General features: G+C 37.7%; 1 protein-coding gene across 1 annotated transcript; it reads right to left on the bottom strand.

The window, feature by feature from the left end:
* Positions 1 to 260: 260 nt before the first annotated feature.
* On the bottom strand, positions 261 to 21860 carry kcnq1.1 (potassium voltage-gated channel, KQT-like subfamily, member 1.1). Its single transcript, XM_088296316.1, has 16 exons — positions 21471 to 21860; positions 17299 to 17389; positions 14279 to 14405; positions 13900 to 13978; positions 13165 to 13261; positions 10645 to 10770; positions 9656 to 9766; positions 9372 to 9467; positions 9129 to 9245; positions 8397 to 8526; positions 5091 to 5214; positions 2577 to 2652; positions 2205 to 2299; positions 2072 to 2118; positions 1937 to 1998; positions 261 to 680 (listed from the first exon to the last, which is right to left on the bottom strand). Exons 1-16 carry the CDS (start codon positions 21758 to 21760, stop codon positions 486 to 488), a joined length of 1863 nt encoding a protein of 620 aa, XP_088152442.1. The 5' UTR covers positions 21761 to 21860; the 3' UTR covers positions 261 to 485.
* Between the last annotated feature and the right edge of the window lie 2724 nt (positions 21861 to 24584).

Genomic DNA, 24584 nt, shown 5'->3' with positions numbered 1-24584 from the left:
AGACCCCGTTATGCAAGTCTTGTGTGAAATTTGTTGTGGGTTTGGTTTTATTGTGTATGTGACAGATTTGCTTTATTAGTGTAGCACAACGTGAAGTGCTGTCACCTTTATTTCCAGGCTGTGTGTGTGAGTGGTGCAAATGTGGAGAACAAATCATGAACAGACTATGGAATTCAACACATTTAAAGTAATATATGAATATAATGTATGAGAATAATATAAAACCAGCAAACACAATCATTAGTCATTAGTGTGCACGGTGATTCGAGTTTTATTTGATAAATGTTTTTTGTTTAATAAATGCTTAACACCTGCAGTAAATATGAACCTGCTGATGTTACTTGACATCCTGTTATGTAAATGCTTAACATAATGCTGCTAATATAATAACATATATCCCGATATAAAGAGACAGCTGAGTACAAAGTAATAATTGATTATATAAGTTACCGAACATACAGTAGATACATTGACAGGTAGACAGATCAGTCAGTGTTTTCCAACTTTGTGGACAGCTGCTCATAGCTTGGGAGATCATCTTGGCTGGGATTGATACTGCTGGTGTGGCCAGGCTGTGGCGTCGGTCTTGCGTCACGTTCGCCATCACTGGCGTCCATCTGGTCCGGGCGAATGCTGAGAGCGTTTGCAATGCGGGTCAGCATCAGATCCATGTGTGTGATCTGGAAAACATGAATGCAATCACGGTAAGGGAATAGAACAGTTTTATACCCAAATCTAGATGGTCCAAAATACCCAGAACAATATGCTACCAGGAAAGATGTGGTGAGAACTTTGTGGAGTTTGTTCTTCTCGTTTGCTTGTTTTAAAGACTCGAAATTGGCCACACTGTATATTGATGTACATGGACACAATGTTTTTTTTTTTTTTTGCTACGCTGACATTTTGTAGCGTCTGATATGGATTGATGAGGCATTAGTCAGCGAACCACGTTTATTAACCACCAAAACAGTGCGTGTATGCCGTGTTTGACATCGAAGCAGAAAGATCGCACGCGCTCTCGCGAACGCAGTGATGCGTTCATGAACCGGTAAATTCCAGAACTCAGAGTAACAAAACATATTTGCCACAAGCCCTCATTAGCATCACACATAATTTAGTTTGTTGTAATATATTACCTTTATAGTACGAACAAATTTTCCTCCTAATATTTAAAGATTTTTTTCCCCTGTTCCATTGATTGTGCAGACCAATTTACTATTAAATTACCTACATAAGTGAAGAAAAATAAAAAGTTTTGCATAAAGGGTATATAAAAACAAAATAAAAAACCAATAGACGTGTTTATTTTACTTTTCATTAGCACACTGCATTTTCCTCATTCACCAGCATACTCTGATTTCACGAACTTCTACATTTTCGACATTTAAAAAAAAATAGTAAAAAAAGTATTTCTTTTAGTAATTATAGAAATTTTCCAAGTATTTGTGCAACTCTGCATAGTGTATAGTTTTGGTTTCATTTTATTTTCAATGCACTCGACAATTACATCCAAAACATTTAAGGCCACAATACTGCCTTCCATTTAAGATGCACCATCATTTATGAACATCTAAACAAACTAATTATGATTATATCAGAGCAGCTGCTTGCTGATGTCACAATTTACATATGATCCGATTAGTCGACGAATCACGACCACTGTTGGTGATTAGTTGACTACCAAAATAATAGTTTGTGGCAGCCCTACCCAAAAGTCAACCATGAAAGCTCCCAGCTCAAGTGTGACCTTAGTCACCATTAAACATTTTTGATGACTTTCAATTCATACATTCTGAAACGACAGCATATTGCTCTGAGTTGAGTTTAACTTTTACGTCAAGAACGCTCTTTGTGTGTGTGTTTAAAAAAAATCAATTGCGTTGAGAAAAGTCAAAAAACAAAAAATCATGCCCAAAGTTACGTGAATATGCTCTACCTTGTCCTCCATCCTGCTGAGTCGAGACCCAATTGAGTTGTTTCCCTTGTCTTTGGCTCGATCTAAAAACAGCAACAGCAGTTAAAGCGAGGTAAGAGTTCATATATTTCATAGAACAGTTTAGTGCCGAATTACCAGCTCCTGTCTGGAATGAAGTCATCTTCCCTAATGACTGGTCCAGTCTGGCGACGTGAAAAATAATGATACATTCAAAATTTGGATGAGATGTTGGTGGGATCGTCAAAGGTTGCCAATGTGACATATTTACCTTCTCTGTAGTTCCTTGAGCCGCACCATTAGATTGAGATGACCGTGGGTGTATTGCTCAATCACATCTCGGACTTCATATGGTTTACGAGCTTGCTATTAGGAAAGAAGAAGACATGCAGTGCTATAGTTTAGCTGACTTTATTAAAATACTGTCACATGTAATTTTTTTGATTGAGGTTTTTGGGTAAAGAATCACACTCTATCACAGTGAGAATGTAATGCATTTTTGATACCTCAAATTAATCAATTAAAATATTTAAATATCTTTGGTGTATTCTACCCCACTGCAAATTGCATCTTAAGTTATGTTATATTGTCAAATGTATACAAAACTGCTCTCAAAGTAACAACACAAAAATTATTTAATGACCTGGAACTTGCTCTTTGCCACAAAATAGCGCATTTTCTGGATCACACGGATAGCGCGTCTGTGGGATTCGGTTAGTCTGTTAAAAAAATGTCAAAAGAAAATCATGTGATAAGGTTTTAATGTTGAAAAATAAACAATCAACCAGCCACATATTCATTAAAAAATATGCTAATAACAATTAATAAAAATTCACAAAATGTTTTGGGCAGCAACAAGCCAAACAGATCTATCACACTCACCACCCATTAAGTAATTATGCCACCTGTTTTTCCAATAAAAAAAAATTGTGATTTAAAGGTAATTTGCATAGAAATAAATATGTCACATATAAATATGACTATGAATTTAATTAAAATATAAGGTGCTCATCCATGAAACACACAAAAATCCTAAACAGAAGAAAAAAAAAATGTGTTTTTGACTCATTTTTACACAAGTATTCTTCAAAACAATAAAGCAAGATATGTTAAAAAATATTCACGGCAAAATAACAAACAACAACACAAGGTAAAGTGAAATACTTTAGATTCAGCTGCTGTAAGCATAGAGCAAGCTGTTCGGTAATTTGGCTGTTTTGTGATAGCCTCACAAAGAAGTCCCAAAGAGATTGTAGCACATTTAGCGACAGTTATTATGATGAACTGTTGCTTTCCAGCAGGCCTCATTACACTGGAAAAACAAATGAATGGATAAGTGGAAGGAAGGGCATTGTGTATTTTAGAATGGGGAGCTCTTCTCTTTTGGCTTCATCTGGAAATGCAGTCAACTGCCAAACGAGAAACAGGATTAGGTGATGAAGACTTTGCTTCATATACTTGTGTCATTTCAAATACTGATGTTGAAGACTGAATTGAAAAATATTTAATTATCTATCTATCTGTTTAGTACTTGAATAATAAGGCTATAAATTTGTCTTTTTGCTTTGGATCTTAATAGGGTTAAGCCCACCGATGAAAATCATCCAACGAGTTGATCTAAATCTTCAAGACGAACATGTTAAAGCAATCTTATTCTATAAAATGGCCTACATACATTGTTAACGACAGATTATAATATGGGCGGCAGGCTGTGGCTAAATTGGTAGAAAGGGTCGTCCAGTGGTTTGAATCCTGACCCTGACTGCCCACAGTCAAAGTGTCCAATGTATTTCAAAAAGCATGTTAGTGTTCCAACAAATAGTGGTATGAAAAGATTCTGCTCCCTTCCTGTAGATGGCAGTAAAGTGCATTATAAACTGGGCGCCATCTCCCATGCACAAGCTTTAGCAAAATGTATTTTTACCACAGCACATCTGATGAATCTGAAAAGTGACTGCTGTCGGAGCTCTTCCTTGGCCTCATATATTTGTTTCTGTATATTCATGTCAGATAACAATTGAACTACGGCAAAATTAAGGCAAAGGTAATCTAGAAAACATATGCATGAATATAATAAACTAAGGCAATTCCACATTTGTATTTTATCATAAAACATTGGTGAAATTAGCTCAATGTTATGTGGCACTCTTTGAGAGCTGCTTGTCTGCATATTTTTAGATAAAACTGACAGATGGATAGTTTCATAAGATGGAGTCAGCACTGCAGTGATCGTTCCCAACAACACTGCTGGAAGCAATTGCAACTCTGCATCGTTAGCCCACAATTTAGAAATAAAGTCCCATGGGTCAAAACTGTAGACTTCATTTGTTTCAATTAGTGTAATCGCTACATTATAGCGCAGTTAATTAACAGTTATTTCTTCTGATTACACTCAGGCTCTCATTGTTCAAGTGCTTCAGCCACCTCACAAAAGCCCCACGTTCCCTAATGGGCAGTCATTTCAAAGCAATGCTGTTAGGATGGCGACATCAAACAGGTTAATGGTCGTCACCAAATACATTTCCATTCCATGAGGTACACCCACAGAATGAAATCATTTTCAATATATGACAAGGTTCAATATTAGCGGCAGGCCTTGGGCCACTATTGGCAGCGTGTCGGCCCGCCACCTAACTTTCAGACACTGGCCTGACTGAGTGAGTACAAATATGGTTAAAAGACAGCAACATTTTGCAGGAGGCGCTTGATTGAGCACTGGCTTACTCTAAAGTGAAGTGCATTACAGTAATCTAGCTGAGATGTAACAAACTCATGGATTACTGTTTCTAATTGCCGCTGGGAAAGACAGGGCTTCACTTTAGCAAGCTACCAAAGGTGAAAGATCGAACAATAGCACTGATTTGCTGAAGTAATTTAAAATAACTGTCCAATTAAAAAATAAAAAATAATAAATTACATATATATATATATATATATATATATAGTAATTAGGTGTTCCTCTTTGGGTTTGTGCCTTGCTCCACTGCCCTTTGACAGTAGCCAGGATGCAGTCTAACAACAAGTTGCAATCTTAAATGATTTGTCTGAAGTGGATCTCAAACCATGACCCTCCATTCCAAAGCCTAAGTCCTTCTAGGCGAGCTAATGCTGGCCTTTAAAACACACATTTCCGTGGCGTGACTAAGACGAAACTTACTGCGATATAGAGGTCGTCGCAGTTAGTGCATTGTCTCGCTCCGACTCTTGCTCAAGGTTATCTGCAAAACTGCTGTTCCTCTTCAGGCCAGAGGGAGAATTCAAATCCAGGCCAGGGCTTCTGTCTAGAAATACACAGTACACATCATGTTGTGAACTGTACTTTCATACACATCTCATGATCGATAGCTCATGTAGGGGTACAGCATCAGAGGATTCATATTATACCGCCTACAGGATGTGACAGTGTGAACATTTTCAAATGTAACATTTTGAAATGTTAATGGCTTATACTGACAGCTATTAGATAGCTCTTAGAAAATGTTATTTTTGTTCCGTTTGTGATTAAATAAGATGATGATGAACAGCAACATTGACCTTTTGAGAAGTACATTACTCTAATGTAATTGGCAAATGAGGATTGTCACATAAAAGAACTCTGTGGTGATGATTATAATAATAGCTGTAACATTTTTTTTTTCATGTTGTAAGGCTGAAAATAGTGCTATCATCTGTAATTGTGTAATCTGTTTCGTCTGAATTTAAGCGAGTATGACATTTGCAGGGTCCTTTCATCTGGGGCTGTGTGTTCTTGGCTGTAATTTGGACAGCGGATGTCTTTTCAAGCAGACACCATTGAGTTCATACTGCCGCAATTTTTAACCGAAAAACGAAGCCTCTATTTCTATACTTTCACTGATTTAAAAAAACCCCCAAAAAACTTGAAACTTGAATGCCAGTCAGCAAGTCCACCTGTCGGATGAGTTTGTCCAATGGCGACAGGTTTGATACCTACTTGGAAGTAAATTCACAAAATAATGGATACTGTGATACTGGTTGATGGAGAGATGGCTGTTTGTTTCTTGAGCACTACCAATGTGGCCTTAAGAAAAGCAACAAATGCTCAGGGAGTGAGTGCCATGGATCTGTTTGTTCAAGTGTGTGGGATGTGTGTGAAAAAAAAATCTGAAAAAGGCGTGACTGGACCGAGAATGGTGTGACACACTGTGTGTATAAGTGTCAAATGAAATCGCACTTGAAAGCGTAGAAAGGAAAAGACCAAATCCTTCAGCAGTCCTGTGTATTGTTTCCTATTTAGGTTTCAAATCTTCATAAAAATAAAAACACAGATTCAAAATTATTCAATTGTTAATTGTACAATTTATGGTGACAAATATGTGAATGTGACATGGATGTGTTTAAAAGTAGCAACAGTTTTGCCTTAAATGTGGTAATTGTGATCGCAAAATAAAAAAGATGAACGTGACGAGAAGTGAAGAGTGCAAAATGTGGACACAAGCACTATCTTAGCAACTCCTTCCGCCACAAGACATGGCACTAAACCTTGGAGACAAATATGAGGATAAAGGAGACAAAGATAGATGATAAGAAATTAATCATTAAAAATGTCAGGAGCTCAGGAAGCAGCAAAAAGCCACAACGTAATGAAATATGCCCTCACCGCAAAAATGTGCTTTGTTTTCCGGCATTTTAGTCATGATTCACTTTTTGATCATTATATCAGTTGTCACATCCAACCTTGAAAGAGGGAACTTTTCTCTGTCGGTATTTTAAATGATTGTAAACCTAACATTTCACACCGTGTAATGATACCTTGCATCATGTACAAATAATTTTATTCATGTCATGAACATATTGCTCTCTTCAAGATAGAATGTGTACTATATATTTTTCATTTGTGCACATTACATTTTCTCACCAAGTGCCATAGCAAATTTAGTGTCCGCTTATGCTCACATGGGTCGTATGCAAGTGACTTTGGATGAGCGGTGGGGTAAACCCTGGAGTGTTGCCAACCAGTCGTAGGGTGCATATATATATATATATATATATATATATATATATATATATATATATATATATATAGAGAGAGAGAGAGAGAGAGAGAGAGAGAGAGAGAGAGAGAGAGAGAGATCACTCCCGCATTCACACCTGTTGGTGATTTAGTCTTTATTGAACCCATCATGCATGTTTTTTTTTTTAGGGGGGGGGGGATCGGAGGAAGCCAGAGTACCTGCAGAAAACAACTCGAGCATGGAGCGAGCATGCAAACTCCACACACAGAGCCCAGAAACTGGATTTGAATTCCCGACCTCAGACCTGTGAAGTGGATGTGCAAACCACTCACCCACTGTGTTGCGCGCAAGTGAATTGTGCTGCTCATTATACATTGCCAGTGCATTGCGATTTCTGCTTCTCCAGCACGATGACCAATACACAATGAGCCGCTGTGCTGTATTGTGCACTCACTGTAAGCTTGGACTTGTTCAGCAATAAAGCTTTACAGCTTTTGTCTTGTATGGATTGTACTCAAAAGATCAGTCTATTCAGAATGTATTATCCCCTTCTAATATTGTATGTCTTTTCTTCTTGAAAACAACAATTGAATGCCTTGAGGCATTGATTGTAATATTTCTTATGCACAGCTTGGACAAATGAACGGAAATGTTAAGATAAAAATAATGACACAGAACAATATAATTAAAATCATTCAGCATGAAGAAATGATTTCATACATTCAATAAAAAAATATTGACTATCGGGGGGAGGGGGGCCTGTTATATATTGCAAAAACATATTTGCGAGGTTCATTGACACTCTAAATGTGCTGACATTTTACCCCGCCCAAAGTCAGCTGGGACAGGCCACAGCTCACCAGTGACCCAAGTGAGGATAACCGGAAAGCAAACGGATGGATTGTTGGATGAATTGGTATTGAGGTTTCACTAAGCTACAGGGTTGTGAGTGCACTTTTAAAGTCAATCAAAATTAGGTTTTATGATTTATTTAATACTCTGTTAGTGCATAGATACTGATACAAACTTTTTTCCCCATCTATTCATAAACCACTCTCATATAAAAACAAACAAACAAAAAAAATATATAAGAACACGAGTAGCATATTACCAGTTCAAGATGTGAAAAACTCATTATTTCTCTTTCTCAGAAAAGTAAGCGGATATGATTGTTGCGTGCTCTCTGCTGTCACTTAAAGAATGCACACATAACTGGCTTTGCTTCTTGTCACCTCTTCTTCATCAATGCGGCTTCCTTTCAGTATATTCTGAAAAGAGTTTTGTAGGTTGACTTTTGCAACCTTATGTTTTAATGCTACAAAGTGCTCATCAATGTGTAATGTTGAGAATGTGTCCCATCCCCTCATTATTGTAACATCTCAAACCCAAACAAGAATTTAATTTAAATGTTCAATTTTCAAATGATTACCAATTAAATACACTCAATGTTTACAGTAGACTGGAAACATTCTGGGAGCATACGGTCATACCTGTGTCCAGAGTGTTGCTGCACACATCAGAAGTCAAAAAGTCATTCCTCTCACTGTCGTAATCAGAGACAGACACCATGCTAGGAACCGTGAGAACATTTATGGTGGTGTCATGGTTCATTTTTGTCTCCTGTCAATAAAACAAAAACATGTCAGCCTAACAAAATGTTCTAAACAAATTACAAACATGTGCATGCATAACACCGAGTGACAAAATCAAACGTAGCGGACTTGCCACTGGAATCTGTAATTCAAAAGATTGTTTAAAATGTTTAAATCACAGATAAAATATGACAGGTTTTTTTGGCTAATGACACTTTCCCCCCAATTGTTCAAGAAAAAATGGTGAAAAATAGTGTTAATTTTGGCTGCAAGGTAGTATAGTGGTTAGCACATCTGCCTACCCGTGTGAAATTTACGTGTCACCCTGTTGCATGAGTTTTTATTCAGGTACTTGGATATCTTCTCACGTTCCAAAAACCTCCATGTTTGGTTAATTGAGATCTTTAAATTTGAATTTGTCCATGTGCGTGTGAATTGTTGTCTTTCTGCGTTGAAACATTGTTAATTGTTTTCAATTGCTGTAGATGGTTATAGCACATATTGGTTAGAAACAATTGACACTTTAGGGTGATCGATTAGCCATGGAAGGCTTTGAACGGCGATCACAATCTTTAGTCTGCACAAACGTGAACCCACGGAAAGGAAAATCTGTAAAATAGAAGTACCCACCGATTTGTTCGCCATTGGGGTCGCCAGTGAAGAGTTAAGAGTGCTGGATCTCTTTCTCAAAAACATCTTATATGTGACCGAATCGTGGTTTTCCACAGCAAAACATCTCCATGCTGTCTGGGGACAGAACAGACATGAGAAATACGATGGCTGCAGTCTATTTAATGGACAGTACCAGTTGTGCAAGGTCACGTTTCATAACACATAACAACAAATGATTCTGGTTAAGACACAGTCGAATACCTGGATGACACGAGCAGCAGCTGGGATTTGCCTGTTAAAATGTTTCCGTCTTTTCTTCTGCTGCACCTCCAGTGCGAAGCCTGAGCCTAATATTCCCTGCAAAGAAAATCATGGCTCGTTAAAAGTCCAACAACACACGAGTGGGCAAAAAATGATTCAGCCATAGCCAAAAATGATTGCCTAATAAATAATTAGCTCATCGCCACAGTAGGCAAAGCTAATTTACAATTGTCTTGACTATAAACATTTTTTCCAAAAATAGGGGAAAAAATGCGTTTACTTACTGCAGGGAGTGCAAAGAAGGATATGGCAAAGATGGAGAAACAAGATGCAATGATCTTCCCAAGCCACGTCTGAGGTATGAGATCTCCATAGCCAACTGTCGTCACTGTTACCTTGAACAAACACATGAGATTGGACGCAGTTACATCAATCACATGACTAACAACACAACGGTGATCCAATCAATTGAGTAAAAAAAAAACAAAAAAAAAAAAAAACACTTGTACACTATCGACACTGCTATTTCGTTTGGGCCTCAATAGATTTACCGGATGTTTGCCACAAAAGCCTTACTTGGGCACGTTTACAAGTGGCATTGCAAAAAAATGTACACAAGCAAGACTATTGTTTGCAAGACTTGAAAATTACAAACATAATAAACAGATTATAAAACTATACGTCTATAAGAAAATGTTCAAGTCTGAGTTTGGTAACGACGTTCTGCAAAACTCGGGAGATTAATCTAAAAATATTTTAACTCAGTTTTACTTCAAAAATAATTTGCATACTTATATATATTTTAGCTGTAGAATTTTAGCACAACTCAGAACACCATGCTCAAGTTACCACTGGGCCTTGCAAACCAACACTGCTGGAGTGTAGTGCTTATGGGCAGAAATGTACTGTAAAAGTTTTGTGAATTTTTTTTTTTTTTACGAAAAAATCCTGTCAAAATGACTCCAATTCGGTCATATTCAAGGAACAAAGAAATCTATTAGAATAGTCTTTGAATTAAAATATATTTCATATTAGCTGATTTTACATCCATTCCAAGACACTATTCAAATCAAAATTTGTTACAAGCATCACAAAAAAATAGTAGGTGACAAATATGATGAATCACAATTAATTACGGAAATGTTTAAAAAATGTAATCGCGTTTTGAATTCTAACTTTGAAAAGTTCATTAAAGATATAGTTGAGTAAAAAAGTAATCGCTTATCGGTGTTAATTAATGAACAGTAAGTGACAACCTCGAACATATTCTTACCACTCCCCACCACAGGGCTTCAGCGTATGAATTAACCATCTCTGAGGTCTCTTTTTCTGCCAAGTAGATAAAGTATGACGCGAAGATCAAGCACAGAAAGCCAATATATAGTGTCGAGATCAGCTCCTGAAATCCACATTCACGCACACAAAAAAAGGCAAGGATTACTTTTGGAGAATCAACAAATCGGCACTAATATATGTATAATATATGTGTAACTGTAGATTTTATTTTATTTATTCTAAATGTAAAAAAGGAAAAAAAAAATCACTTCATTTAAAGACAAGTCACAAGTCTGGCTATGAAACACTTTATTTGCCCGGACACTGCAAAATCTTCTCCTCAAAATCATGTAGGAGTGATGTGGAGTGCATTATGCAACACATAATACATATTGGAGTGCTATTAAGTATTAAACAATTGAAAGCAAGTGTAGGGCATTGACTTATTCATTGTCAAAGAAAAGAACATGGCATCCAGTGAAGTCGCTGAGGCAACTTTTTTTTTTTCTCTAACAATACAATTTAACTGCAACGCAACAATACAGCACGATGATGACATTTAGTGGACAAGATCCAGTCTTTGTGAAATTCGAGTATCGGGAAAAACAACAAATAATAGCTTAATTATTGACTTATTTGTTTGGACTTATTAACATTTGGAGGCATTTTCAATGTACTAAATCAAAATGGAAGCAGTCAAAGTTAAAACAGAAACAAGTCACGAACAGAGTGGATCTCTTAATAATCGAATATGTACATGGAAGTTAATATTTTGCAGAGATTTGTATAATTGCCTGAACAGGTCCAAGAGGGATTAGGCCCTCCTGTTTGCAGTAATTGCACTTTTGGCATTTAAAAAAAAAAAAAAAAGAATTGTTTCAAGTGCATGTTATAGTTGATTTCACCTCCTCTGTTATTTAAGAGGTGCGCAAACACTGAGAGTACTCATCTTACTGATTTGGAACCCAATCAAGAGATGTTGAATTCGTGTCAGCATGCTGGCCCAGAAATGTTTACCACGTGTTTTTTACAGCCTGCCACAAAGGCACAGGGGCAGGACATTGCACAAGTTGTTTTTCTTTTTTTTTTCCTCCTGGCAAAGGCTTTGTTGTTTGTCTCCTCTAAAATTAACCTGTGGAAAAATGGAGTGAAAAGTAGGAAGCCTCCACAATATTTGCTGGAATAGAAATATTACAGTCAATCCAGCCACCCTTTATGATCATACCCTCTGCTTTCATCTTCAGATATCTTTTATTGCATCCATGCATTTCTTCCTGGCGTCATTAACAGAAGTTTAGTAGAACTGGCAATCACATTTAAGAGGCAGTGCTCCCCATCTGCTCCTGAGCTCGTGAGAAGCAGCGGTGCAAAGTGTGCTTACAAACCAGATGCATTAGAATGCTATTTAGTGTGTATTTAAACAAAGTTATACAATTAAGACAGGATAGTGATTAGAATAAATGTAACTGAACTGAATTTAAAGTTCAACCCCCCCAGATGTTAGCACAGAAGGGTGTTCGGCTAACCATTGCTGGAAAAACAAAACCCCTTGAAGAAACTCATATGGAGGATACAATGCAGCATGTCCACATAATAAAATGCAATGTGACTTCCAGTGCTGCAGAACTGCAGCTGTGTGATACTAAACAAAATAATAACTCTCCCACTACAGTGTGATATTGCGGGAATGGCACAAAACGTGTGCTTTCAAGATGCATTTAGTATGACATTTTCCCATTCGCTCGTTTATAACACAATCATTTGCATGTCGGCTCTGCAATAATGTAGGTCAGTGTGACCATGCACGACCTTACGTTTACCTGATGCTACAAGTATCCTTACAGAGTGGAATTAATGGCACAATGTGCAGCATGGCTCATATCGAAAGCAAGCAGCGCTTTATCGCTTACACTGGATGGTCACAACATTTGCTGCACTTTCACAATTTACTGAAACACATTGTAAGCCCTGGATACAAAAGTTTGTCTTTAAATAGGAAATAATACTTTTTTCGACACTGTCAGAAAGATAACGTAACCGTTTTTTTTCACTTTATTAATATCTGAAATAGCTTTTACTGGAGCCCAACAGCAACACACTTTGTGGGCAGCGCCTAATATTTCGATATGACCTCTGTGTCTCTTTGAAAATGACTATCCTTACTCTGGAGCAATTTGATCATTAGCTGGAGCTAACAACTGAGCAGGCTCTTCACTCAGCAGGAAGAAATGGACCTTGAAAAGTGAAAGTCGTGTGGTAAGAGCAGGTAATCAAAGTCACCTCTCTCAGCTGAGAAGAAGTAAGCTGAAATTCTTCATGAATCTGAAGACCTAAACATTCTCCACAATTGATTTTTTTAGTCCTTCTTTCAATATTTTCAGCCGTGAAGTGTTTTTGCACTTTGTGACTTTGCAAGTTCATAGTGTGGAAATATTGGTGTCAAACGATGAACACCGAAGGTATTACTGAAAATCAGAAGCCCCTGAGAGTTTTGACTTTGAAAAAGGGGATGATGTACCTGGCGATGGGCATAGACAACAGAGCCTAAGAGACGCCATGTTCCTCCCTGGCGATCTACATGGAGCATCCGGAGGATTTGCAGGAAACGGATCCCCCTAGAATGAGAATGTGATGGCATGTTTAAAAGGTGACAACAGTTTACTTTGAATGCTTACTTTTGATACAGCATGTCTGTTACTTTTAAGACTTCCCCTCAGGCATTAGAACAATACATTTATACTTTCACTCAAGTATCGCTTTCAGGGACTTTATACAAGGCTGGTTGACGCACAAGTTACATGCAGAACAGTACCCCCCCACGAAAACGGTTCTCCCACAGCGGCCCTGCTACATAGCAGATTTTTTCGTTTTTTTTGTGGAACAGAATAATTAAAAAAAATCTATAAAAACTGTTTATTATTGAAACTATATACATATTGATTCCAATGCTGGAAACGTGAATACAGCAGGTTGTCATTTTTTAATTGAGTCGGTATTGTGACTTGAATGTCACACAATTGAAAAAAATAAAGACAACTTGTAACAATAACTAACATTGTTACTTTTAATATTGTACCAAGAAAATGCAGCACTGCATTGAGAATATCACAATCCTTTGTATAATTTACCACACAAACAAGTGGCTGCTGTGCATTCCTCTCGGACCATTTTAATCAAACCAAATTCCATTAATTGGCAAAACTTTCAACACAGCTATTTTTTTCTCTCCAGCAATTAGAATTTGCAGACTTACCTCACAGCAGAGGTAGCAAACACTTGTCCTTTGGAGCCAACTGCTAGCACAATTATTGAGGAAACCACGACAATAAGATCTGTGCAGACAATTGAGAATGAAAGGCTTGAAAACAAGGTTTTAAAATCATAAATCAAACAGGAAATAAAAGACAACATCCACAGATTATCTGAGCCACTAATCTTCACGAGGATCGCCGGCGTGCTTGAGCCTATCCCAGCTGTCTACGGGTAGTAGGCGGGGTACACCCTGGACTGGTTGCCAGCCAATCGCAGGGCACACATAGACAAACAACCACTCGCCCTCGCAATCACATATACGGACAATTTGGAGTGTTCAAACGTGGTGGTGTGTGTGTGTGAGCGTATAAAATTCATACCTATAATAATTATTGGCTTCCTTGCAAATCGTAGTCGTCCAAAGACGCCAACATATATACTGCGATAACCTGCTGACCAAAGCCTGACAGTATATTCCAAGGCTAAGAAGACCACAAGGAAATGCTCCTGGAAAGGAAGGAAGAAAATGATATTAAAAAGAACACAACCGATTGAACAGCAATATAGAGAACATGATTGTCCTTTCATCCTTTTTTAGGCATCTCTATATTGGATCCCTCGGTACGGGTGAATGAATGAATATTGTTTATATTGTCCACACAAACACATCATTTTGTTCTCCCCTCACTTTGCATTTCAATTTCAAGAGTTACTTTCCATTCATGTACAGCAATCCTGAAATACAATCCACATTTCCAATAATTGTTTCAACCTTTATTCAATCGAAAACTCTACAAATACATATATTCAATGTTAAGATTCAGAAAGCGATTTCTTTATTTTTCTGCAAATATTTCTGCCACATATTGTCATGATTTGTATTTGTTATTTTTGGTTTAATATTTGGTTTCATGTTTTGGCCTTGTTCATGTGTCTTGTCTCGTCTTGTCTATTGTGTCCACCTGTGCTCGTTTACCCAAGCCCTAGTGTTAACCAATCCGGTCCTTCCAACCCTCCATGTCTTGTCCAGGTGCTCCTCGTTGTCTCGTCAATTTGTGTATTTAGTTCCCTGGTTGCTTTCAGTTCTTGTTGGTTCATTGTCATTTTCACTGTCGCTTGTCCCTGTCGCTTGTCCCTGTTGCCTGTTCCTGTCGCCTGTTCCTGTCGCCTGTCCCGATCATTAGTTTCCTGTCGTTGTCTAGTTTTTCCAAGTTCCCTGTTTGCCTTAGTTTTCTGTTAATTAAATGCCCTTTAAGTTACCCCTGCCTTTCTTCCTTGCGTTTGGGTCCTCACCTTCCTCAACCCTGACACATATTCCAAGAAAGATGGGCCAGGGGTATGATTAGTGCAGTGTTACCTTACCTTTTAACAAAACTCAATGTTCCACCCTATTCCCAATCATGGCACTCAACTGTTTCCAATTAACCTGTTTGGCTGTGGACTGTGTTCCAAAAAGGTATTGCTTGACCATTCCTAAGGTTTCCCAGTCTTCAATTGACACGATGCCAGCTTTTTTTGGAATGTGTTGATGGCAAAATTCAAATATTTGCCCAAAAAGATAAAGGCCACAACCCCCCCCCCCCCAAAAAAAAATAACAATTTAATATAATAATTAAAAATCGATTTGAATCAGATTTTTTTTTTATTTAAAAGATGTGAAGTTATCAAATCAAGCTGAAAAAAAAATGTTAGTTTACTACTTTTGGGTCATCCGAAATACTGTACATTTCAGGCACCGTTGATTTCTGCAGCAAGAGTTTTCCACTAGGACCAGAACGTTACACATCCCACACATGTTTAAATTAAAAAGGAAAATGGAGACCCACTCCTGGCAACCATTTTTGAGAAGCTGTCATATGTACGGCTAGATTGCAAAATAAAACATATTTATTGTAGTGGCAAAGTTACTTATACTGATGTTTTTGAAAAACAATAAAAATAATAATAAAACACAAACTAATGTATGCTGGAACTTCGCTTTACTTGACTCAAAATACAAACTTTTGCATCCCTGAGCGTGTCATCTTCAAGTTTCTAGACAGTTCATTTCTTGTTATGCTTGTTATATTTTCTCACTTCATGCTTCAAATGTAACCACTTTTTATGATGATATTCCCAACTCTCATTCATCCACCCACGCTGCCATTCTACCAAAGTAATTTGCATTCAAAGGTCATACGGTTTTCTTCTGATGATCATTGCATACATCTTTTTGGCATTGGTGGAATGGTTATATAAAATCAAGCTTTATTACTCATTGTATGGGAATAGTTAAGTGTTGTTATGATCAGGCATGGGTGAACTTGGAAGGAGTCATCAAAATATGAACCTTTTGTGATACAATTTCTGAAAGAAGGACCGTCTCTGAACACAGAATTTCAAGAAGATGACAAATATCAAACGCAAGGTGGACTGACATTCAGCAACAAGACCATCTAACCATTCATCAATCCATTTACTTTGTTTATCAGAGGTTGGGTCCCGGGCTTTCCTATCCTAAGCCACTTCATCCAGCACTTCCGAGGAAAGCCCAAGGCAGCTGAGAGACTATACTTTCTCCAACATGTCTGGGTCATCCCTTCTCATTGGGGGAAGAGCCCGAAGACCTCAGCAGGGAGGCGTCCAGCAGGAGGCATCCTGATCAGAAGCCCAAGCCACCCCGTCTGGCTCCTCTCAATGTGGAGGAGGAGCGGCTCATCTCTGAGCCCCTTCCAAATGATCCAACTACTCTTTCTAAGGGGGAACCTGAACACCCTCTGGAGGAAACTTTTTTTCTGCCATCTTTTTTTGGGGTCATGACACACAAATCGTGATTACAGGTACGGTTGTAAACATATATCAACGAGTTAATAAGTCCACTTTAAGTCGTTGGAATATTTGTGACAATTCATCTGTCAATTTTTTAAATGAAATTCTGAAAGTGTTCCTTTAGCTAATATGAATTGTTTCCACCATTGATGTCTTAAGAATGAGACCAAAACTGACAGGGAATTACCTTTTACCACATTTCATTCAATCTACCATGCAAGTACATAAAATCAGTCACATCAGGAGACGACGGAGAGAGAAATGTCTACAGACTATGGGCAATGGAAACAGAAGTCCGGTATTGTATGTGGGATTGAAAGAAGCTCTCCCACTAAGATTTTTAAGTTCAATCAATATGCATTACCTTCCACAACTGTCTCATGAAACATGGATCGGGATAAGTCTGTCCTAACATTGTGTAGCTCACACCAAAGAAAATCTATATAGTCGTAGTTTGACTTGTGGTTTTGAAACGTCACATTAATTACATGAATTACATGGAAAAACTTCCTCCCTTTCCTTTGAGGTGTTTAGTAACTGCCATTTGTTTCACGAGGACAGTCTCTATTTGAGAATGAAAATAAACACTTACCACCCAGAAGAGAACTGAGAAAGCAACTTCCTCGTATATGTGGATGGTTGACAGAATGCTGAGAATCAGGCTGGCAATTACGACGAGGAAGCTGAAAAAGAAGAGACGTACAAAGAGGAAAAACAGTACAACAGTTGTTAGGGTCTTGATAAAGGTTATTTGCTAGATTACTGTTTTTTTTCTCATTTTACACATACATCATTGTGTCATTTTGCTGTCATTTTCGATAATGATGATGAATTGCATATTGCAAACATGCTGAATTGGTCAGTTACTAAATGCACATTGTAAAATATTTTGTGGATAGAATCATTGCAGAATTATTTCAAACATTTTGCCACACGTACCTTACTCCTGTAGAGCTAAATTCAAGGACAACCCCAGTTTAAAAATTAATGCCAAACATGTATTAACACACCAATACACAAAGTGTCAATCAACACTAAATTGCGCCTGAATATTGCTCCTAATTGAACGGATGTTATATTTTGGTGGCGATAAGGACACACTATTATTCTCTCAAAATATTTCAAATGAAATATATACATTTTCATGAGACAACATTGAATTGGAAAAAGTAAATTATGTGGCTATGATAGGACAGCTGGATGCGCTTACTACCCATTCTTGAAGATAATGCATTTTCAAAAACACTTCACGTGGGTGTGGTTCATAATTTTAAATACATGTAAGATTCAGCCACGATACTGTATAATGTTATACTATTTCATCAAAATGATTGCTTTCACACCATAGGAAGCAAACATGGCAGAGAAGTCATTGGAAATCATATCATCGAAAGTCATGGTTTCATGAAGTAAAATGCACACTCATACTAAGCATGCATCCAGGGCTGACTCCGGGCAATGTGATGCCCTTGGTGAGGTTTTAATTGGTGCCGCGCTCCATAGTCAATTTTGAAATGCTTCCAAGACGTGTTCAATTTTCAACATTACATCTTTCAATAAGATAACGTCAAACAATTTTAAAAAATAGAAAATGTTCTTCATTTCATGACTGTTCTGTTGCTGTCAACCAAATCATGTGGAAGAAGCAACAACTTGACTCTTTTTCTCCCCTTTTCCCACTTCATTTTTCCTATTCTGTGCACTGGATAGTTTTGGTCATTTTGACATGTTCACACATTTCTCTTTTACTACTTTTTCCGCCACAACACATGTGATCCAAATGATCAAATAATCAGCAAGCTCCAAGCTGTTCAGAAGCTGGATAACGATCCTGAATTTGAATCAGGTGTGTTGCAGCAGGGAGAGAAGGAAAACAGGCAGCACAGCAGATTTTGATGCAAGTGAGACATGCCGCGAGGATTGGCCGGGAAAAGACACAGTTCCACCCCACAATGACGCAAACCTGTTTCGCCCAATTCTATCTGAGCAGTCTAAGAAAATAAGAAAACTCCATCGATGCACACAGTTGGAATACTCTTTGCGCTCGACTTCCCTTGGCATGAAAATAGGGCCCATAATTTTACATCATATATATATATATATATATATATATATATATATATATATCATGATGTGAATTTCGAGGCATATTGCCAGCCCTAGTTTTAAGGCGGCTTTTACAAATGTCTGGTGAATGTGCTTGTGTCTGATGTATACCAAGAGAAGATTCCATAGTCTGGGGCCAGCAAGCTTTTGAGCTACCGCTTAGACTTTGGTATCACCATAGTTACAGAGAAAGGGTGTAGGGCACCTGGATTTGTTTTTATCAAAATTAAGAAGTTTAACGCCATCAAAGCTTGTATGTCTTCAAAACATAATAAAAAGCTGGTTTATAGATCACAACATGATAACTCCAGGTTATGAGCAGCATTGCGATTCAAAAGTGAATTATCAATGATTTACCATTTGCAACCTCCAATTACCATGCAAATATACTCCAAAGATCAATGTGCCTCACAGGGAAATGTATTAATTACAGCCTTGAGTATTTTATATGATTGACTGCACCAAACCACCACTGCTGGGAAATAGCTGAGACCCATGCATGCTCTCTGTGTACAGGGAGCATGATGCTTGAGCACATCATCAGTTGCTGTCCAAAACCTCTGGGAGACGGCCCCTAACATTGCAGCCACGGCCAGTCAGACTGTGTCGACAGTCACTGAATGAAAAATGAACATTTCCAGGGCCGAGCAACAGCAGAGGCCAGTCATGCAATTCGTCTACTTTCTTGAGGAAGGACAGTGGCTCATTCTATTGCAATAAAATAATAATGGAACATTATTGTTCGATTTTTTTGTTGTTGTTCTTTTTTGTCATAGAGGAGTAACGGGCTGTTGATGATGTCTGTGCTGACATGAAATTAATTCATCAGGCGTTCTGTAATAAGTTTTGAACATTGACCAGCGATTGGAATGTTTTAGACCAGTTGTATGAAAAATAGTAGTGATGGTGGTCATATGTTGTACATTACAGTATCTAATGTCACTTTAATGTGACCATGAGTGTCTTGGTAGCCTCCTTAACCAGTTAGTCTTTTATGTTTTGGTCATTTTGTGTTGTTTCAATTGTTGCTTACGTTCTAAAATTTGGATCGCGTTCATATCCTTCATAAATACACACACAACAAAGGTGAGCGGTTATGTAAGGGATATTTTTTCAGGGTCAAAGTGGCCAGCATTTTACCAAATTTGCAACTGTTGGACAATCATTAGAAATAGCACAACTTGAAGCCACCATACAGCAGTAAAGAACGACAGGGAAAAAAAAGAACTATCAGCCTTCAGCTCCAAATTATATTGGAATTCATTCTGTATATGAGTGATATAGTTTATGCCAATCAAATAAACATTTTATATCATTACTTTGAGAAGTTACAGTTACACAGAAATGTTAGTTATAAGTGTGTACTGCACTAAAATAAAGCGTCTGTTCTTAGAGATCTTCAACCTGCACAAACAAGCAACGTCTAACTTCTTACCCTCCAGCACTCCAGCTCACTGCTTGTAGTTCACTAACACACACTGCCAAGTTGTGTTTTACCACAGTATCACAGCATGCATTTTGGGGTGAATTGGAGGATTATATACAACAGTCATGACAACTACCAAGTCTGGATGCAATTTTCTGTCAAGCCTCCCAAATAAAGTATGTGTGATAGTGATACACACAGGAACTGAAAGTCAGCCTAAGCTCACTTGGCACACACCCGGGGATACACAGCCATTTACAAATTCCAATGATATAAGGGGGAAAAAAACTTCAAGGTACCTGAATAAAGTGTCATATTGATTTTGCATAGTGAAACATAAAATCCACCACACATGAGGCTTCAAACTGCATGATAGCAAGAGGGGACATAATATGAGAAGAAAAAAAATCTCTGCCTGCTTTGACAAGTCTGAATTCTTCATTTGTTCTTGACTAAATTAATGCATACACATCTGTTTTGCAGCATATCTGAAAAATGAATGATCTAAAACACTCGTGTATTTTATATTCGACTGCAAATAATTCACTGAGGAGGTTAGAAAGAGGAGCTTTCGGAGGTTAGCAACTCACTTTAATTATACATAATTCTATATGTACATCTGTATATAAGACCTTTTAACACGCCCAATAAAACATTTTGGACAATCGTATCACTAAAAACAGTTGGTTAAAAAATAACCCACAGTAATTTGGGCCATTTTGATAAATGTTTCCAAGAAAAATGCCTGATGCTCCTTTTAGATCAGATTCAATAATCAAAGAAAGTTTTTTAATTAAATATAATTCATATTTGGTGATTTTGCATTAATTCCAAGATGTTATTCAAATAAATACAAACCTAACAACAAATATTAGCTGAAAAATGTGATTAATCGCAATTAATCATGGAATTTTTTGTGATTAATAAGTTTTAAAAAAAAGTATTCACTTGACAGCACTAATGTAAACATTTTGGACGACAATCGCCTCTGTCGGCCACTTGACAAAATCTTCAGAATGGATCAAAATCGTCACTCAGACTACGTGAGGCCACGCCCCCTAATTTCATGTGCGCGAGCAATTTATGTTAAACCAGTACTTTCAATTTACTCTGAATATTTTACTTTCTTCAAAGTGTAAATTTTACTCTATCTATCTATCTATCATATTACCGTATGCGGTTTCTGTATCTTTTTTTTTTTTTTTTTCGATGATAATGATGTTAACACTCACACAGTGAAATGATAAACGAAGCACTTCCAACCGGACGGCCTTTCCAAAAAGTTATACACTCGTCCTTGGATAGAGGTGTGAGTGGGGACCGGTCGGACTCTGCTGCTGTACACCGACATGCGCCCCAACATGCGTGGTTGAAGTAAATAAGGCTGGAGATGAATTTGGGTTGCCTCCATGGTCGATCGGTCTGACGAGCCGAGCTTGGTCTCCGATAGCTTCCAGTCGTTTTCCCGAGACTCATCTGTAGACTTTCGTGTGGTCCCCCGAGAGCGCGCAGAATTCGACATCGTGTCTTCTGTGTGTTGTTTCACTGCTTGGTTGACTTTCCCCCCGCTTATTTTTCGGCCAGTAGCTAAATACAGCTGTTCACCCTCTGTTGCGCAACAGCTCCTCTTGGAAACAACAAGCATTTTCCAAGCTCTAGATCTAGGGGGAGGGCCTCCCATTAGTGAACATTCCGTAGTGTTCACTACAGAATGAGAGGATATTGGGAGTCTATAGAGTGTGTGTGGTATTTTAATTAAATGACTGAGATAGAATCAACGACAAATAACTTCTATAGTTATATTCTTTTGGACACAACACACACATGTAAGCTGTCCTGATTAAATTCATGACACTGAATAATAATGCAATCACATAACTACACTTGGGTTTTAGAATAGGCAGCTCTTCCTGGGAAGGAGGTCCTCACACTGATTTATAACACATTATCTCACGAGGGGGGGGTCGCCTGACTTCCTGATCCCACGGGAGACTCTTTATATGAAATATTCAAAGACATATTTAATTTATCAGTATTTCATTTGAAACTTTGAATATTTGTTCCCAGGTGGCCTCATCTAGGAATTCCTTACACTCCCAACATCGAAAGTAAATGTCACATTATTGTTTACAATAATCTTTTCTGCTGCTTGTTGGGACTGGGACAAGTGGCATCACAACCTCTCTCATGCAACAGATAGGCTACACATTCTCTCATACCACTATCACATTTTCGCTTTACATCCTCTGCTTGTTTTTTTTTTTTTTATGTGTCCTGAGTGATGAATTCAGTTCATTTAGTTGTACTAGATGGATTGCAACAAAACTGCTACTTCGGTTCTCCATTTCAGAGGACCCTGATAGGGTCATAAGCAGCACCATTATTTTGTCATTGATATAGGCGAATGTCAGCTGTCTCTCGGCTACCACTTCAGCTAGGCGGCCGAGATAAATGTCATCTCTGAGTCTGCAACGGCTTAAAACAATATATAGCAGAGGTAAATGAAGTACAAATAGAAGACACAGAATGCAAAACAAATCGAATAATGTCTTTTATCACGTTTAGATTCACAAATATATGAATTTGGTTTCGCAACAGTACCTTAAATTGATGTGCTTTTTTGTTGACTAATTACAGAGAATGTCATGACCAAATAGTTTTATGTATTTTGTGTGAGTCAAGTCCATGGCTTGAATTAACTTTTAGTACAAATGTCATGACCTTCCTTCCATGGCCACATTTTGTCAGTTCTTATTCATTTGAACCTTTCAGAACAATCTGTATGTCGAAAGATAATTAAACAATTAAAACATTTACTCTAATTTACATCACATTGTATTTTCTTCCTGTTTTGTTTATGTACCTCTTGTCTTTTTAAAAAAAAAAAAACAACTAATTGTCAGATAAGTGGCCTAATCACCACATTGCACTTGTTCCTCATAAGCACTGACAGTATATTTCAAATCACACATCCGATCTGACTTTGTTTACATTAGCAGAACGCATCAAACACCCACCATGTGCAGTCACCAAAATTGCATGTGCATATCTCAAGGAGCATTTTCTCATGTAGTGATTGACACCTCTAATGTAGCAAATTCCGACCCGATTTAATGGTCTTTGATATAGTTGTAGTTTTATTTTTTAGTATATTCATTCATTTGTAGTTGATTGGTTTTGTTGAACAATCTATTAGCGCCATCTTTGCTTGGAGATGTATGGTTGAAATTGAGCCTGACAGGATAGGGTGACAAATCATTCTTACCTTTTTTTCACTGCAGCAACAGTTCACATTTTTCAACACTCTGCCATCACAGTTAATTTTCACTTTTCTGCACTGAGAGTTTCCATATGACACATACGTTACCCTGCATTGACAAACATAAAAAATAAATATTTATCATGCAGAAACCTTTATGTCGTATCACAGCGAAAAGGCAGGCCAAAAGTGTTTTATGGTTTTAGAGTGTGAACATCTAGATTGTTACAATGGAACCTCAGGGGAGTCTTGCAGATTATTTTGACAAGGTCACCCTACACATTTCTGTTTTCGAGAGATTGGCCAGGCTGAAGTGGGGGAGAAAAACAAGTTCCCTGCAGCCGATTTTAATAAGATGAAAGTCATTCATGTGATGACAGGTTGTGTTGCCCAGAAGAAATCAAACAACTCGTGGTTCTTGTCGTTTGATACCACCCTTTAAAGATTTTCCCTCCTCAATATGAGAGAGTGTGCACTCATCAGAAAGGGCAATGTTTTATTTTAATAACTGTATTTTGATTAAATGTTGGTAAGTTTTTGGGCAGTTGAAAGGAAAATTGTGGCATTGGAAGAAATACAATTAACGTCGATGCAAGGGCAAACGAAGTATAAACATGGTTATGAGGGCGTACAAGGTGCTAGGATGTCAGACTTCCTGTCATTTCTGTTGCTCTGTCAAATGCATCACAGTAGGGATGGATAAAAAATATGAAATTCGTAAATTTCGGCATGGATTGGTCAATAAATGTGATCTTCTAAATCATAATAATGAATCTGCTTCAATTAATGCCACACCAAAAAAATACGTTTTCATATTTTTTATTGAAAATAACATAAAAATTCACAAGACAAGGAGGAAAGAGTACCCGTGGATTTAATAATCCTTTGGTTGCATTCCTCATTAGCATTAAAATTAGGGCGGTCGGAGTGCTCGCCTTGACATTACATTAATAGACTAGCTGGGGTCCGTGCATGACATTGGCTGGTAAATTGCACGATCTGCCCTTGTATCGTGAGCAAATTGGAGACCGCCTTGCACCCACGACCATGCATCCGTTCATCCTAATCGAGCAACAAGAGGTTATTG

The sequence above is a fragment of the Idiotropiscis lumnitzeri genome, chromosome 5 (assembly GCF_059441095.1).
Source record: "Idiotropiscis lumnitzeri isolate Australia: NSW breed Sydney's pygmy pipehorse chromosome 5, RoL_Ilum_1.0, whole genome shotgun sequence".
In the NCBI taxonomy this organism is placed as follows: domain Eukaryota; kingdom Metazoa; phylum Chordata; class Actinopteri; order Syngnathiformes; family Syngnathidae; genus Idiotropiscis; species Idiotropiscis lumnitzeri.
The sequence above is the reverse complement of the archived record's forward strand: the minus strand, read 5'-3'. Positions and strand labels throughout refer to the sequence as shown.